The following is a 17,338-nucleotide window of genomic DNA, read 5'->3' as shown; positions in this document are numbered from 1 at the left end:
CAAGTATAAAGATCTTAAAAAAAAAAAAAACAAAAAAACTGAGGCACCCTTCTGGGGTATGCACACATAAAGACAGACACCTGGTCAGATCAAGCTAGATCAGGCGAGGAGAAGACCATGCATATATTGTATGTATTTCAAGACTTTGGGGTGGCTGTCCATTTCCTAGAACCATGCAAAGGGACCCTTCTCTCTTATTTATTTCTTTTTTGGGACAGGATCTTTGAGATCCCAAGCTGTCCAGAAAGTCAGATTCACTTCCATTCAGACTCCATATGTCTGGGATGGGGAGCTAGTTCCGGGGTTAAGAGCACTGGCTGTTCTTCCAGAGGACCCAGGTTCAATTCCTAGCACCCAAACCAGGAGGGTCACAACTGCTTGTAACTCCAGTTTCAGGGACCTGATGCCGTTTTCTGGCTTCGAATGGCACTGCATGCAGGCACACATACTCAGGTGTACACACACAACAACAGCAACATATGATTTTTTTTTAATATGTAAAAGACACAGGGCCTGAAGAGATGGCTTATAGCACTGACATACTCTTCCAGAGGATCAGGGTTTGATTCTCAGCATCCATATGGTGGCTCACAATCATCTGTAACTTCAGTTCTAGGGCATCTAGCACCTTCTTCTGATCACCACAGGTACCAGACATGCCCTGTATACAGACATACATGCAGGTAAAACATCCGTACACATATAATAAAGCAATAATGAAATTTTAAGAAGGTATAGCTTCAGGCTGGGCATAGTAGGTCACACCTTTATTCTAAGGAGAGGTATGCAGATCTCTGGGGCCAGCCTGTTCTACATAGTAAGTTCCAGGATAGCCAGAGCTACAAAGTTAGAATATATATATGCTGTCCAGGAGATATGCTGTGTCTAAAAGTCATCCTGTGATTGACTTTTGTATTTGTGTTTTTGTGCTAGTGTAGGGCTGAAGATGTGGGCTCAGTTGCTAGTGGGCACAAAGACCTGGGTTTGATTCCTAGTGCCTGTAATCCCAGCACTCTGGGGGTGGAGGAGGAGGATCAGAAATTCAAGGCATCCTCCGCTACGTAACGAGTTTGAGGCCAACCTAGGACACATGAAACCCTGTCTCAAAACAATGTACAATTTTAATTTTAAAAAGTAAACCTTAGTCGACCACAGATGTGTTCAGCACCTCATACAGAATATTCTAATGAAGGTGAAATGCAGATAATCTTTTCCTAGGGTGGTGTGCCATGTGCATTTCTCTTTCTGTTATCTTTTGCCCTTTGAGTTCATTTTCATATCGATTTGTGTGGTCCATCTTCATTGTACAATACCAGAAAAATGCGGGTGTGGCCAAGGAGGCAGGGTTCATTTCCCCCTTTTCTCATACAAGCACATTGCCTGTGCCTGTTGACTTCCTCCCCAAGTTATTTCATATGTATTGGACACATACACTTTAGCTTCTCCCCAAGTTATTTCAGATGGATGGAGGAACCCAAGTTATCTCGCAAATAAAGACTGTTTTTGCATCGAAGTTGGTCTTGTGGTGGTGATTCGGGTTCCAGACTTTGGGTGTAACAATGTCTTATGTATTGTACACATGTACTTGTTTTGCTTCTCTCCAAGTTATTTCATATGCATTGAACACATACACTTTGGTTTCTCCCCAACTTTTTTCTTAAGTACTGAATGCACCTCTTTAAGCCTCTGCCACTGCCCTGCTGGCTTTCAGCTTGTTTATACTCAAAGCTCTTTCTTATCTTCAGGTCCTATACTTGTCACCTCAGCCCGGAATAGTCTGTCTCTTTGCATAGCTGACTTTGTGTCTCTCTGGGTCCTCGGGTTCCAGCCTAAGATGCTGGTCCTCAGAGAGCTCTTTCCCACTTCACAAGAAAGCCCTTCCTCTCTTTCTAATGTGCTTTTCCTCAGTAGTCTTTCCCTAACCTATTTCCCACAGCACTCACCACCATTCACAGTAATATATAACAGTCTAAACTCACATATGATAATGAAGGTTTGTAAACTCATTACAACAGTATCAGGCACATAGCTATATGGCAAGAGATTTAGTTGGTTGATTTTTATTTGTTAAGATGGGGTCCAATGTGCCCCAGGCTGACCTGAAATCACTCTCTATATATATATAGTACAGGATAATCCTCTCCTCTCTCTCTCTCTCTCTCTCTCTAGGGTTTCTCTGTGTAACAGGCTATTCTGGAACTCACTTTGTAGACCAGGATGACCTCAAACTCATAGAAATCCACCTGCCTTTGCCTCCTGAGTGCTGAGATTAAAGGCATGTACCACCACTGCCCAGCAATCATGGATAATCTTAAACTCCTGAGCCTCCTGACTTCACCTCTTGAATGTTAACACTACAGATACATGTCACCTTGCTCATTTGATCCTGGGGATCAAACCTGGGGCTTCATGAATGCTAGGCAAACACTATACCAACACTCCTAGAACATACAGGATTTCACTATGTAGCCCTGGCTGACCTGGAACTTGCTATGTGGAACAGGCTTGTTTCCAAGTTGTGATCCTCCTGCCTCTGCCTCCTATGTGCTGGTGAAGTATCTATCAGGCCAGTGACAGACTCTGTCTTAAACTAGTGGAAGGTGCCTGTAACATTCATGCACGCACACACACACACACACACACACACACACACACACACACACACACCCTCTGTACCGTGCACATCCCCTCATATGAATCTATGTATACCCCATAAACATAACTTTATCGTGAAAATTATTTTTAGAAAATCAATTGCTTTCCAAGTGTTCCTTGAGCATGGTCAAGGCCCATGGGCTATGGTTCAGGTTGGACCATCTACGGTAACAACAGGGCTACATGAACAGGAAAATAAGATAAAAAGACAGCAAAGAAAAGGTGTCTCCAAATGCTGGTTTGCTCAGTTTCAAAGATTTTCAAAATATTCTCCAGACAATGTTCTCTAACAGCTGGTCACCACACTCATGCCCACTCATGGAATGACCATGGCCCTAAGCCTGACTATAAATAATACATCCACCTGGCTCTCGAGGGAGGATTGGATTAATCTGTTGTTCCATTGAAGTTTCCCTGCTGTCATGCCACAATGACAAGATGAAGCTGGGCCACCACACAGAACGAGATACAGTTACAGTTATAGACACCTCATTCGTGGGCAGCCCATAGGTCTGAGATCCACTTAACTGGTCAGATTACCAGCTCGGAATCCAATGCAGACCTCACAGGGAAGGTCTCGTCACATTACCTTTGCAAATATTTTTATCTTAGAAACATCATAGACTGGCACAAAAACCCCTGACTGTCTGACCCCTGGGTGTGGACTGGGACTTATTTTTGGACCAGCTGACCTTTTTCCTTCATGGATAAACAGAAATCCACAGCTAGAAATAAAGGCAGAGGACATAAAAGTCTAAGAGTGAAACCAAGCGTTTTTCTTACTGCTCTTAAAAGAAGGACACAAAGTTTAGACTGCATCAGAAGTTCCCTGTGGCTTTTCAGAGCAATCCCTTGCTTAAAAGGACACCACAGTTTTGAAGGGCAGCGTTTGTTGTCATTCAATTGCAACCAACTTTCAGTGATTGAAAGAAATAGAATATGATTTTGAGTTAAAGGCTGGCTCGTCTGCATTGCAAGGCTCTTCACTGTGCGATGTTGGGACCCCAAGATGCAGGTGAGTTTCTCTTGCTGCCACCCTGTTTTCCCTCTTGGTGGTGACTGTCACTTTGCTTCCTCTGAGAACAGGGAAGCATGTGTCCATCACAAAATGTGATGGAACAGGTCCTCAAGGCTGCTGATTCTAAGTCTGTCACATTCTAAATGACAGTATAGGAAAGAGAGAGAGAGAGAGAGAGAGTGTGTGTGTGTGTGTGTGTGTGTGTGTCCATCACTGCCTCCAATAGTTAGTCTTATTTTACTTCAGTCAGCACAGTTGACCTCAGAAGTGTGGGTTTAGGATCATGAGGGGGCCTTGGCTGAGATAATGGGTATCTTATAGGGAGGGGAGGAGGGAGATGAGGTTTAAGTAGAAGTTATTCTGGCTTTCTCTTCCACAGCTGGGCCACAGACATCTTTCCATCTACCTGGCTCACAAAGCAGGGAGTAGGGGTTACTGAGATCAAAAGATGGCCATGGAACTGTATCTGGTGGTATAGGGCCATGTTTCCAGCTGTGAGGGAGGCTGAACAGGAGAATCACAAGCTCAAGATGGTTGCAGGTTGTAAAATGAGTCCCAGGCCAGCTGGGTAACTTACTCAGACCCTGTCTCAAAAAATAAAATGAGGGCTTGGGTTGAAGCTTTGTCAGTAAAGGTGCTGGCTGAGTATACATGAGCCCCAGGATTCCATCCCCAGCATAAATTTGTCATGAGGTGGCACACTTGTACTCCCACAACTTGTAATCCTCCCAAAGTGGGTGGAGACAGGATGTACTGGCTAGTTTTATGTCAACTTGATAAAAGCTAGAGTCATTTCGGAAGAGGGAACCTTAAGAAAATGCCCCGGCTCGGTTGTCCTATGGGCAAGCCTGTGGTGTGTTTTCATGATTGATAATTGATGTAGAAGGGCTCAGCTCATTATTGGCATCTTTAAATATTGTTCTATTGCTGCAAAGAGACACCACAATCAAGGCAACTTATAAAAGAAAGTATTTAACTGGGGGCTTGCTTACAGTTTCAGAGGGAGAGTCAATGACCATCATGGTGGGAAGTATGCCTCCAGATTCTTGCTGTGAGTTCTTGCCCTAACCTCCCTCAGTGACAGACCGTGACATGAGATTTATAACATGAAATAAACCCTCTCTTCCCACAAGTTGTTTTTGGCCATAACAAAGACAGGGGAGAAACAGAAGTTCAAGGTTATCCCCAGCTATGAAGGCTGGGGATATAACTCAGTGGCAGAGTACTTGCCTAACACGCACAAGGCCCTTGGTTCAATCCCCAAGTACTACAGTACAAAACAAAAACAATAAACCCATGACCTAGTGATAAAAACAGTCCTCCCAGGACATGAAGTTATGTTATATTAAACCTACCTAGGAAACAGAAGAAATACTACTTGCCAGCTGGAAACAAGGATCAGCGACCAACCTTTGCCTCTACACTAAGTAGTCCTCTGTCCCCAAATTGAAGATACCTTTGATTCCTCAGAAACCAGGTAATCTAGCCATCCTCTCTTCTATGGGCAAGTTAGTGGGCTTAGGCCAGCATTTCATCCAGTTTAGATTTTTTTTTTTTTTTTTTTTTTTTTTTTTTTTTTTTATGCTGTAAACCACACTGGGAAGAGCACATACACAACTCTGCTAAGGGCTGGAGAGATGTTCTCACAGGCAGGGGCACTGGGGCTCCTGTGTTCCGTAGAGTGACTATGAGCCACCACTGAGCTCACAATGCTCAGGTCACCTGTGGGGACAGTTGTGGCTCCACATGTTCTGTTGGGTTCTGATTAAAATCTCTCAGAAGACACCTTCAGATTCCAAGACTGAGCTGGGTGGTATCACGAAGATGTTCCGGTTCTTTCCAGCCACCTGTAAGGGTCTTGTTGTGATGCTAAAGCAAAGGATGTGGGGTGTCTTTGTCTAGGAAAAGGCCCTGTGAGGTTCTGGATGTGCACACAGGCAAACAACAGTAGTTCTGAAGCTGTTTTTCTATGTATAATGAGGGAATTCCTTGGGCTTCTGGCTCATCTTTGTGAGGTCTTTCCCTTTTCTTTAAACAGTGTGTGTGTGTGTGTGTGTGTGTGTGTGTGTGTGTGTGTGTGTGTGTGTAGAGAGAGGGGGGGAGAGAGAGAGATCCGTGTGACTGGCTATGTTGTGTGGAGTCAGAGGACAAATTTTAGGAGTTGGTTTTGTCCTCTTCCATGTGGCTCCCAGGGTTTGAACATGGGGCTTGGTGGCAAGCATCTTTATCCACTGAGCCATCTCATCCACCCTTTATCTTCCTTATTGTTTATCATCCGACTGTCTGCCTGCCGTCCTGCCTACCTGCCTGCCTGTCTGTCTGTCTGTAGGGTCTCTACGTTGTACTGGAACTCACTATTTAGATGAGTCTGCTCTTGAACTCAGAGATCCACCTCCCTCTGCCTGAGTGCTGGGATTAAAGGTGTCCGCCACCACACCCATCACCTTTTATTTTTATTTTTAAACTTGAGCTTGGTGCACACCTCACACGCCTTGTATCATGCCGTCATCTACAAGTCCTGTGAACTAGGCACTCTAGTTTCTTTCTTTCTTTCTTTCTTTCTTTCTTTCTTTCTTTCTTTCTTTCTAGAAGAAACAGATTCAGAAAAAGTTAAATAAAAACCAAGCAGAGTCACACGCCTGTGGACCCAGCTACTCAGGAGGCTGAAGCACAAGGACCAGTTAAGCCCAGGAGTTTGAGGCCAGCTGGATATAAAGAGTTCTTATCACAGGACAGCAGAGAAGGAGGAAGGAGAGGAGAGGGAAGTTAAACACCTCCAGATGCCAGACAGCTAGAGAGTGGAGGACAAATCCAGGGCTGATTTCAGCTCTCTCATTGTGTCATCATCTCTACCACGGAACATTTCCTCCTGCCTTCACCTTGGTCTGGAGTAATGTGGAATTCTGCTTATACAGATGTGCCTTCCCTCACCTGCAGCAAGCACCCATCTCTATATAAATGACAACGTAGCCCTATGGTCCTGTTCTCTTCCTCCCCTCCCCAAACCAGTTTTCACTTTTTAAAATCTGGGCTCCGTAACACTGGCATGCAACTACAAACTATGATTTTTGATGTTTTCCAGATGCCTTAAGCTTGTGCTCATCTTTTAGGGAAACTTAGTTCAGGTTTTTTTTTTTTTTTTTTTTTTTTTTTTTTCCCTAAATGTGTTATTTCAGCCTTTGAGGTTAACTAATAAATCACAAGTTCTTGGACATAAAAATCTGGATGCGGAAGGACCTCAAAGATCTGTTCACCTAACCCCATCATCAGATGGGTGGGGCCAGCCAGTGGTTATGGTTACCCTTTGTCAGGAGAACTCAGGACCTGACTGGTGATTTGGGAGCAAAAGCTGAGGTGGTTTTACTATTTCTAAGGTGTTGTTCACCAATCAAAAGGAGCTGTCTTCTAAATGGATGTTGCAGAGTTTCTTTAGCATAAAAAGGGATTTGTACCCAGTGGCAGCCAGCTGTGCCCTGAAAATTTTTCAGAAATATCCCCCAAGACACTTGGCAGCCACCACTCTGCCCTCTGGGTTGTAGCGGCCGCTAGGGACTTGCTGAGGCAAAGCCTCACTGGCAAACCAAACCTTCTGCCCGGGTCCCAGTAGAAGAGGGATGTTTGGCTATGGCCTGCCTTCCAGGGTCCAAAAGACCTCACCTAGGCATTTTTCTGTCAATCCTATGCCAGTGGTTCTCAACCTTCCTAATGCTGAGACCCTTTAATACAGTTCCTCATGTTGTGGTGACCCCCAACCATACAATTATTTTCACTGCTACTTCATAACCATCATTTTGCCACTGTTATGAGTCTTAATGTAAATATCTGATATGTAGGATATCTGATATGTGACCCCCAAAGGGGTCGAGACCCACAGTTTGAGAACCACTGTTCTATGCTCTCGAAAGACACAAGAGGAAACCTTTGGGAGACGGCACAGTAGAAAGAGCACGGAGACATATGTGAGGTGAAAGAAGCCAGGCACGGAGAGACAAGGACTTGATCCCATCCGCATGTAGAATCCAGAAAAGCTGACCTGAGGCAGGGAGATGGCTGAGCCTGTAAAGGTCCTGCTACATGGCTCGAGGACTTGAATTTGACCCCCAGCATCCATGCAAGAAGCCAGGCATGCTGTAGTGTCCTGCAGTGCCAGTGCTGAGGAGGCAGGCAGCACGGAAGGATCCCCGGGGCCGATCGCCAGCCTGTTCATCAGCCTTGAGCACCAGGCTCAAGGAGAGATCCTGTCTCAAAAAACAAGATAGAGAGTGGTTAAAGAAGACAACTGTGTTATCTGCTGGCCTCTACATGCATATATATACACGTGCAAACATATCCCCACACAAACATATACTCATTCAGTCAGTGCACACATACACACAACACATCCACAACACACATACACACACAACACACACATATATAACACACACATACACACAACACACATATACACAACACACACACACAACACATACACATACACAACACACACATACACAACACATACACATACACAACACACACATACACAACACATACACACAACACACACATACACAACATATACATATATATAGGCACACACACAATACACACAACACACATACACATACATGTGCATGAAAATTAAAAAGCTGGTCCCATAGAAGCAGAGAGCAAAACAAGGGTTAGCAGGGCTATAGCAGGTGTAGGCAGGACCTGGTCAATGGTTACAAAGTTACTCTAGGAAGGATAAGTCCTGATCTTCTATTGCACAATGAGGTACTTAACAACGATAAATATTTCAAAATAGAGGAGAAGATTTTTAATATTTTGCTACAGAAAATAATACATGTTCAAGGTGATAAATAAGTTACTGTTAGGTCCACTGTGGTGATGCATGCCTTTAATCTTACCACTTGGGAGGCAGAGGCAGGCAGATGTCTGAGTCGGAGGCAAACCTGGTTAGTATAGTGAGTCCCAGGTCAGTCAGAGCTAAACAGTGAGACCTCATATTTTTTAAGTGCTACTACTTCATATCAAAACATCACATTGTGTGCCACAAATATTTATAATGTGTTAATTAAAAAATAAAATACCACTTTACAAAAGACAATTGAGTGGAGAACTTGAGTGGCCGTGTGTGAGCTGAGTCAGCTTCCAGAATCACATGACTCGGAGACATCAGGAATGTGTAGATAAGCAATGGGCAGCATATGTCAAGTGACCTTTTACCTGTGTTTCAAGCTCTCACTCTGAGAGAACAAATCCACACTTGATCTTCACCAAAAGACTGAGAAATGATGAGAACAAATGCCAAATAGTACCTCCTGAGAGAGCTTGATAAGGATATATCATTAAGTACAGACCACACCTCCTCAAAATTTAATGGATAAAAACTATAACCTTCCCATCATTCTTTTTCTCAGTAGCATTTAGGATGAGTTATCCTTTGGCTGAGATTTCTGCTTTCAGATTTGTAAATGAATTTCTTTGAATGAAACACATCTGTTTTTGTTCCTGCATAGAAAACAGAGTAAGCATAGCTCCCCACATTATTCTTCTGTATTTACTAATGAAGCTGTTTTCTCTTCTGACAGCATAGAACACACAGTGGGGAACATTCAATGAAAACCAGGCAACATATTGTGACCGTTAAGAACACTGAGGCCAGGCAGCAGAGGACCACAGACATCAGCCCACAGCATCATGGAAGAGGCTGACTTTTCAGAAGACACAACCTATAAACAACAAGAGGACTTGCCTTATGATGGGGACTTCTCTCAGATGAAGACGTGCAGTTCTTACAACTTTACCTCAACAAATGACACTCTGGCTGTCCCAGAAGAAGTTGTTTTGTCAGAAGAGCCCCAGGAAAAGGGTGCATGCTGTGAAATGTGCCAGAAAGCAGCTGTGGTCATGACTTCCGATAAGATCACTGAAAGTGTTGTCAGCAACGGGCACCATAAAGATAAACAGTGTGCCTTGGCTTCTTGTGTCCCAGCTAGTAAAGGAGAAGCCTCCAAGTCACACATTTCAGATATTTTACTCCATCATCTCTCCAGGGAGTACTTCTTGAGGGGGCAAGGCATTGGCTATGAAACTCTCCCAGAGACCTTGAAGGCTCACAGTCTTGGTGGTGCGGCTATTCTTACAAACGTCATTTCATGTTATGCAAAGAATTATTGCCCCAAAGAACAAACCCTGGCATCCACTGACCAACCCAGTCCCAAAAGTGGTGCAGAAAATAGCCATAAGCCCAATTTCTCTCCAGGCACAGCAGGAGAAAGCACCTCTCCTTTAGAAAAGCCAGTGACTGCTGGGCAGAACAACCATCAAGAATATCCAAGCTTTTTAAATAGAAATAAAGATCCAGGTGATAAACAAAAAAACTGCCAAGGGCAGCAGAGACAGCTGACTGAAAAAGCAAGTTCAGGCACCCGGCTCAAATACAGCCAAGGTCAAGTGCATTACCAACTTCAAGACTTTTCTAAGGTTGCTCCCAAAGTGAAAATCCCTAGAAATGCCATAACTAATAAACTACTCACAATAGTTAACCAAGCCAAATGTTCTCCTAGGTTGAGAAATAAATCAATAGTTGTGCAAGACAATTTAGGAACTATGTCTGTGCCAAATTGTGTTGAAAAGCAACAATCAGAGCAAAACAGGAAATTTATTGAACTTTCACAACAAACTCAGGTAAATAAGAGTGGTCCCTATCAATACTGACCCATTGTGGTCATTCTAGGGTGGTCACCCAGGGTGATCATCCATGATGGTCATCCTAGGTGGTCATCCAGGGAGACCAACCCAGGGTAGTCATCCCAGGGTTTGCTTATACACAGAGCTTGGTTGCAGTTCTGAGGTTTCATTCATTAGGACTCTGGGTTATCCTGGGCAAGTGAACAGGCCTCTCAGAAGCTCAGTGGTAACCTCATGAAAAAAGAATCAGAAGCTGGATTCAGAAAAATAGGAAGATAAAATCCAAATTCCTCAAAGCTTCTTTCTTTTTCTTTTTCTTTCTTTGTTATTAGGTTTTTTTTTTTTTTTAAATTTGGTGTGTGTGTGCATGTATTTAGTTTATTTGTTTCTTTTTGTTTTGGTTTTGTTTTTCTGTTTTGTTTTGCCAAAGTCCCTCTATGGTCCTGGTTGACTTGGAACTCAAAATGTAGACCAGACTGGCTTTGAACTTACAGAGATCCTCTTGCCTTTGCCTCTAAAGTACTAGGAATAAAGGTACGTGTTAACATGCTGAGCCTCCAATATATTTCTTTTCTTTTTATTCCAATATATTTCTTAACTTCATCTAAATTAAAAAACATTGTTTGAAAGCTGCATATGTTTATATAATAATGGTCAGAGTCGATTTTGAACAGTCATTTATCTCTCTGGCATGTATGGGTTTCTCAGGACCCTAAAGGTGAACCACTCAAGAGTTTAAACCCCTGTCCAGTCATCCTGCAGCAGTAGGAACCATGGCCATCTTGATGAGTTTGTCATTAATGCATATTGTATTATCACTAGTTCGGCTGCTGTGTCTGGTATTAAGAAGAACACCAGCAACAGAGCTTGACAGTGGCCCTTGCCCTCATGGAGTTTATGTCTAGGAGAAATGTTGACATGTTCTACATGCTAATGTCAAACACAATCACAATTCAACAGCAGCCCCATAAGGCACATTCTCTATTGTTCCCACTTTACCGCCAGGAAATTTGTAGGTCTACAGTAATGAGCAATTGCCGGTGTCACCCAGTCAGTGCTACAGTGTCACCATGAAATTCAACCTCAACGTGGTGTCACAGCTTGGACCATAGCATTGTGCTGCCTGCATTCCGAACAACAGTGTCATTGCTTAGTCCCCACAAACAATGCCTTCTTACTCTTTAATTTTGCAGATGGAGCCTGCCACACACACCTGCCAAGAAGCTCTCACAGGTAGCAGCTTACACTATTATTTGGAGAAGCATTTTGAAACCTTAAAAAATTATGCTGATTGTTACAGACTCCTAGTTGTAACTTTTAATAAAACTGTGGTAAGTAGAAGTGAATGGTAGCCAAACTTAGCCTTTTTTGCATAGGAGTCGAATTTGAGAAATGTCACTTGAAGTCGATCCCAACAACCCAGAAAGATACTTCCCTAAATTCTTACATATTTCAAAAGATCTTCCAAGGAAAACAGATGTGCCAGAAACTGAAAGAACAGACTGACCAACTGAAGACTAAGGTAAAACTTAAGTGTGTGTGTGTGTGTGTGTGTGTGTGTGTGTGTCCTTACATCCCCATGTGCACGCATGCATATGAAAGTCAAAGGACAGCTTACAGGAGTTGGTTCTCCCCTTCCACTCTGTGGGTCTCAGGTCATCAGGTTTAGCTGAAAGTCCCTTTGTGCACTGAGACATCTCACTAGCCCCTGACACCTTCAAAGTCTGTCAATAGCAATAGAAACAAGGAACCTCAAACTGAAGAGGGCATACTGTGAATGAAATATTGCATCTTTTTCAACTGCAGGTACAAGACTTTTCCAGACGAATAAAACAGGACTCTCTCTGTCATTTGCAAGACATAAGACTGGTAATGAACTTAATCCAGTTTTTTAAATCTTTACTTGGGAATTCCAATGGGCAAATGCAAAGGCTCCCACAGAACTGGGTAGTCCGTACAGTGGTAGGAGAAGAAAAAGGGGAGGAAAATGAGCCTTTTCTGGAGCTTACTTTCTGGAGCTACATGGTTTAGAATTCTGTCTCCATATGTATTTATTCTTCTCTTCTTCTCAAGGAAGTTATACTTAGCTCTCCAGTCACCTTGTGATAAACCCGAGACCTTGGAATGTTCCAGAGGAGACCATGAAAACCACTATAAAGGGCAAACCTGTCCAGAATGGTTGGGGCCTGGTAAATTTCAATTGCAAAAATAGCTGGTATCTGGTAACTTGACATGGAAGACCGAAAACACTTAGAAATGAAGCTCAAATCTTTCAGATCCTAACCACATACTTCTACACCCTTGCCTGTTTTCACAGCCAATCAAATGACTAATTAGTGTTGTCACCATAACAGCTTTGTTGTCATAGGAAATGGAGGTGTAGCAAGGGGGCAAAAGTTGAAAATGGACAAAACACACGAGCTAAAGATGTGGAAGATGGAGTTTAGGCCACAGGGAACAACCAGAAGACCTAATGTAGCCAAATTCTGGGCAAACTGTGCTACAGAAACCCCACACAATTTATGGGCCAAACCCAGGAAAGGACCTAGTGATTATCTGTTTACTGATTCATACATTCATTTATTCATCATATTAATTAACTGCTCTGTCATTCAGAAAACACTTGTTGGAATTTTTTTTTTAATGCCCCAAGCACCTGGGAGTTAGAGAAACTCCTCCTTTGCAAGCGTCTTTTATTCTACTAGAAGCTGTTGGTGAAGAGACCATTAGAACGCAGCTTATGGGATGTGACAACCGATGCCATTGCATCCTAATGGAAGTTCATCCTTTGTCATTGAGGGAAGACTTTGGATGGTCCTCAAAGACACCATTTGGGTATTACAAGAGGAACACAGTGAGCTTGGCAGAACAGGGGCGAGAATCTTCCAGACCAAAAAGAAACAGAAAATGCAATAGCACAGGGGCCACACACAACTACTGTGAAGACCTGTGTCCCCCCCCCCCCACACACACACACACAACTCATCAGGTCAAGCTCAGAGTGCACACGAAGACTATCAGGACAGTCAAGTCCTGGAAGGGCTTGGATTGCATCCTGAGTTTGATGGTGGAGAAACAGGGAAGGACTTGAAACCAAGGATAGCAGGCACTATGGGCTGAGACTGTAGGTAGGGACTGGTAAAGAATAACTTGACAACACTGGGCAAGCTATAAGGATCTGAACCCATGCTGCAATGAGGATGGAGAGGGTGTGTGTGACAGAATTAAATGGAAAAAAACATCAAGAAAAAGAGATGTGGATAGTGATAGAATCCTGGTTTAGATAACAGAAGACAGAAATCAGTGGAGTAGCCAGTTTAGAAAGGGCATGGCAAGCAGGCCAGGAATTAAGTACAGCTTAGGAGGTTCGAGGTCCCCTTAAGGACCTTCAAATGAGGAGATCTAGCTGTAGGAAGTTAGAGCAATGGATCTGGCCCTCAGGGGTATTTGGGTCAGAACAGAGGCTTTGGTGGAATGGTTGAAGTTATGGTGTGGATGAGATGCCCCCAGACAACAAAGAGAGTCACGGGGTAATTGGCAAGGGCCAAGGACAGAGTTCCAGGTGACAGGGGAGCCTGGGATGAGGTGGGGAACAGTGACTCACTAAGGAGACTCGAGGAAGGACTCCCAGGGTCAAGCAGACCTGAAGGAATGTTGCAGCCAGGAGAAAGAAGGTTGTGAGAAGCAGGAAGTGGGCAACATGGCATCATGAGCGCAAAGAAAGAAGGAAAGTAAGATATGTGTGGGTTTAGCAAGCCAGATATCAAAAGGGCCCTTGCCAATCTTGGAAGCTACATCTAGAAGCCAGAGGGTGGGGAGCTAAGGAATAAATGATTGACAAAGGACGGTGTCCAAATGGAAGAAAGCAGACTTTTGTTTGTTTTTCAAGACAGGGTTTCTCTGTGTAACAGCCCTGGCTTTCCTGGAACTCTGTCTGTAGACCAGGCTGACCTAGAACTCACAGAGCTCTGCCTGCCTCTGACTCCTGAGTGCTGGGATTAAAGGCATGCACCACCACTGCCTGGACAAGAATGCAGATTTTTAAAGGATTCAGCAAAGCAGAACTTATTTGAGTCACTGGCCTTCAGGGGTTTCAGTTCAAGAAATTTCTTTCTGCTTGTACAGGCTAAACAATCCTTCCATTCCTAGTGGACATTTACAGCTATAGCTCCTCAGGGGGTCAGTCTGAGAGCTGCAGGCCACAGTATTCAGTGCTAGAAGAAGGGCTAAAGCCAACCTTCTCAGAACAATGTAGAGGAAGGCATTTGGACTTCAGATATATAATGTTAGGCATATGGTAGCATGTTGTCCTTAATCTCAGCACTGTTAGCAAATTAAAAGAGATAAATCATGCCGTCTTCTGAAATATGATTTAAATACCAAAACCCATTTTGAACTTTTAGGCCGAGTCTTAGTGTGTAAACCCAATAACCTAGAACTCATTGTGTAGAGCAGGCACTCCTTGAACTCGAGATGATTCTCCTGTCTCTGACTCCCATACACGGAGGACTATGGGCATGCACCACTATGCCTGCCTTCTCTTTCCTTCTTACCTTCTTTATTTTGACCTTGTCCCCTCTCATCGCTATCACTGACATTTTCCTGCTTAGAGTTCCTGATGGCTAGCCCTCACTCTTTGCCTCAGGGTCTGTGTTCATCTTGTGGAATTCACTGTGAGCTCTACCTTACCCCACGTTGATACTCACTCAAGCCTACTAGCCTTCCCTAATTCCTCACTTGGGTCAGACCTGTCCCACGCCTTCCACCTTCCATCCGAAATACCCCAGTGACCTCCGTGAGAGCTCACAGGATCAGTCAGCATCCTGTCAGGGACTGGGTGGTTAATAAAGGAATTGCTTTACAACAGCCTGGACAAGGCTAAGGGAAAGCCATGAAGAAGTGGGGAACTACTTCACACTCCCCCCCCACCCCCCCCACCCCCCGGCCTGAAGGAGCTGAGGAAATGCATGCCCCGGGGCCTAGGGGAGCAGCTGCAGCTACAGGAGTAGCTGAGGTCCGTGGGTTTTGGTAGAAGGGTGCAGCCAATGTGCCTGTGATGGTGCAAGAGTAGGAGAAATCAGAGAAATCAGGACTCTCCCTCATCTGTAGGAACTCCTCTCCCCTGCTGCCGTCTTCCTTTGGCTAAAAATAACTGAGGCCGGGGCAGAAGGTCCTGATATGGCAGTGCAGCCAGGGCCAGCCTCCTGCAGAGAGAGACACAGGGTGGCTGGCTATAGAGACAAGGGAGAAACATCTACCAGGTCAGCCGTTTGTGTGTCCATTGGTCAATAGGTTTCCAAAGTCATGTTTATTCATTTGCAGTAGTTTTTAAAAAAGATTATTTATTATGTATACATCATTCCTCCTGTGTGTATCTCTGTAGGTCAGAAGGAGGCACCAGATTTCATTATGGACCTTTGTGACCACCATGTGGGTGCTGGGAATGGGAATTGAACTCAAGACCTCTGCAAGAGGAGAGAGTGTTTTTAGCCTCTACACCTTCTCTCCAGCCCCAGTACTTTTTTTTTTTCCTTTGAGGCAGGGCCTCACAATGTAGCTCGGGCTGGCTTGAAACTTGCCGTACAAACCAGGCTGGCCTTGAACTCACAGAGCTCCATCTACCTCTGCCTTTAAAGTCCTGAGATTAAAGGAAGATGTATGCCACCATGCCCAGTGATTTCTATATTAATAGGAATTTATAATAACAGCAGTTTGACTTAACGGGTTTTTGACTCAACGTGATGTAAACATGATACCCATTCCATTGATGGCTAAGACTGAGGGTGAGGAGCCCACGGATCTGACAAAGGAAAAATGTTAAAGCTTAAACAATAGCCTTTGTTGTCACATTAGACACTTTGAACATTCATACTGAACTTTCCATTTTCTGTGGAATCATTCTCTTCTCTCTCCACTCTAAATAATTTTAAAATTCATTCCAGAACTCCAGGCTAAGCTTATTTTTATTCATTTCCTGGTATGAATTAAAGGAACCCATTGAGTAGACTTAATATCTGTCAGCTCTTTCCACTCATGGCATTTAACAGGAAATCTTGATGCCAGAATATTTTAACGACTGATGTTTGGAAACAGCATCCTAAGGTATTTTTCTCCAAGGCACAATTTTACTTTTTAGAAAAACAAATGAAAGCTATCTATGTCAATGCTGCATAATTAGGGTTTAATACTGGTTTTCTCACCAGAGGCTTGTTTTATATTTTTGTTCCTGGGGGAAAAATTTGCCACATTTCTGCTTTTTAAAGGAAATTAATAGAGTAAGTATATTTGTTTTCCAGGGAATCTCTCATTTTGACAGCCATTTTCAAGACAGACCTCTGTCTGAAATTGAGACCAAAGTTATACAATGTTTATTTATATCCTAGCTACAACCACACTGTGTCTGCTATGAATATAAATCAGAAGGGTTTGAACTGCAATTATATCCCATATACGGGAGAAGCTCTCTACAGTGGGATGAGGGAGGGACCCAGACTCCAGTCTTCCCCCACACTTTTTGAAGCCACATCAGGACAAGCAAGGAATAGCTTGAGATGGGCTCTCAGCCTCATCTGGGCTAACCCAACAATGGGTAGCACCCCATGCAATGCCAGGGTCTTGCAGAGTGCAGAACCTTAGCAGAGGTCCACCCAATGGCTAATGTAGATGATGTCTGTCTGCAGGGGCAAGAATTTGGTAAATTTGTTGAGAAATCACTTGCTCCTTCAGCACCTGTGCTCTTATTACCTTTTGAAGCTAGGTGTGATGCTGCAGCCTGTAATCTCAGCACTCAGGCTGAGGAGACAAGAGGATCAGGAGTTCAAAGACAGCTTGGGCTACATAGTGAGTTTAAGGCCAGACTGGGCAATATAGGATCCTATCTCTAAATCAAAATAGTTGCACATACCCATCACCCTGCATTTGGGAGAAGAACACAAAAAGATTAGCAGTTCAAGGTCATCCTCAGCCATTCTGTGAGTTCCAGACCAG

At 43.8% G+C, this 17,338-nt stretch overlaps 1 protein-coding gene across 1 annotated transcript in view; it reads left to right on the top strand.

Annotated features, from left to right (window-relative positions):
* The first annotated feature begins 5,438 nt into the window (after nucleotides 1–5,438).
* Nucleotides 5,439–17,338, top strand: part of Aknad1 (AKNA domain containing 1) — a 34,986-nt gene continuing 23,086 nt past the window's right edge. Inside the window, exons 1-5 of the mRNA XM_051177702.1 lie at nucleotides 5,439–5,522; nucleotides 9,250–10,348; nucleotides 11,545–11,584; nucleotides 11,728–11,873; nucleotides 12,158–12,220. Of these exons, the coding sequence (XP_051033659.1) occupies nucleotides 9,359–10,348; nucleotides 11,545–11,584; nucleotides 11,728–11,873; nucleotides 12,158–12,220 (1,239 nt within the window). The 5' untranslated portion in view covers nucleotides 5,439–5,522; nucleotides 9,250–9,358. The remainder of the gene's footprint in view (nucleotides 5,523–9,249; nucleotides 10,349–11,544; nucleotides 11,585–11,727; nucleotides 11,874–12,157; nucleotides 12,221–17,338) is intronic.

This window comes from Phodopus roborovskii, unplaced genomic scaffold (genome assembly GCF_943737965.1).
Source record: "Phodopus roborovskii unplaced genomic scaffold, PHOROB, whole genome shotgun sequence".
NCBI classification, from domain to species: domain Eukaryota; kingdom Metazoa; phylum Chordata; class Mammalia; order Rodentia; family Cricetidae; genus Phodopus; species Phodopus roborovskii.
This window is presented reverse-complemented; position numbering and strand designations above follow the sequence as displayed.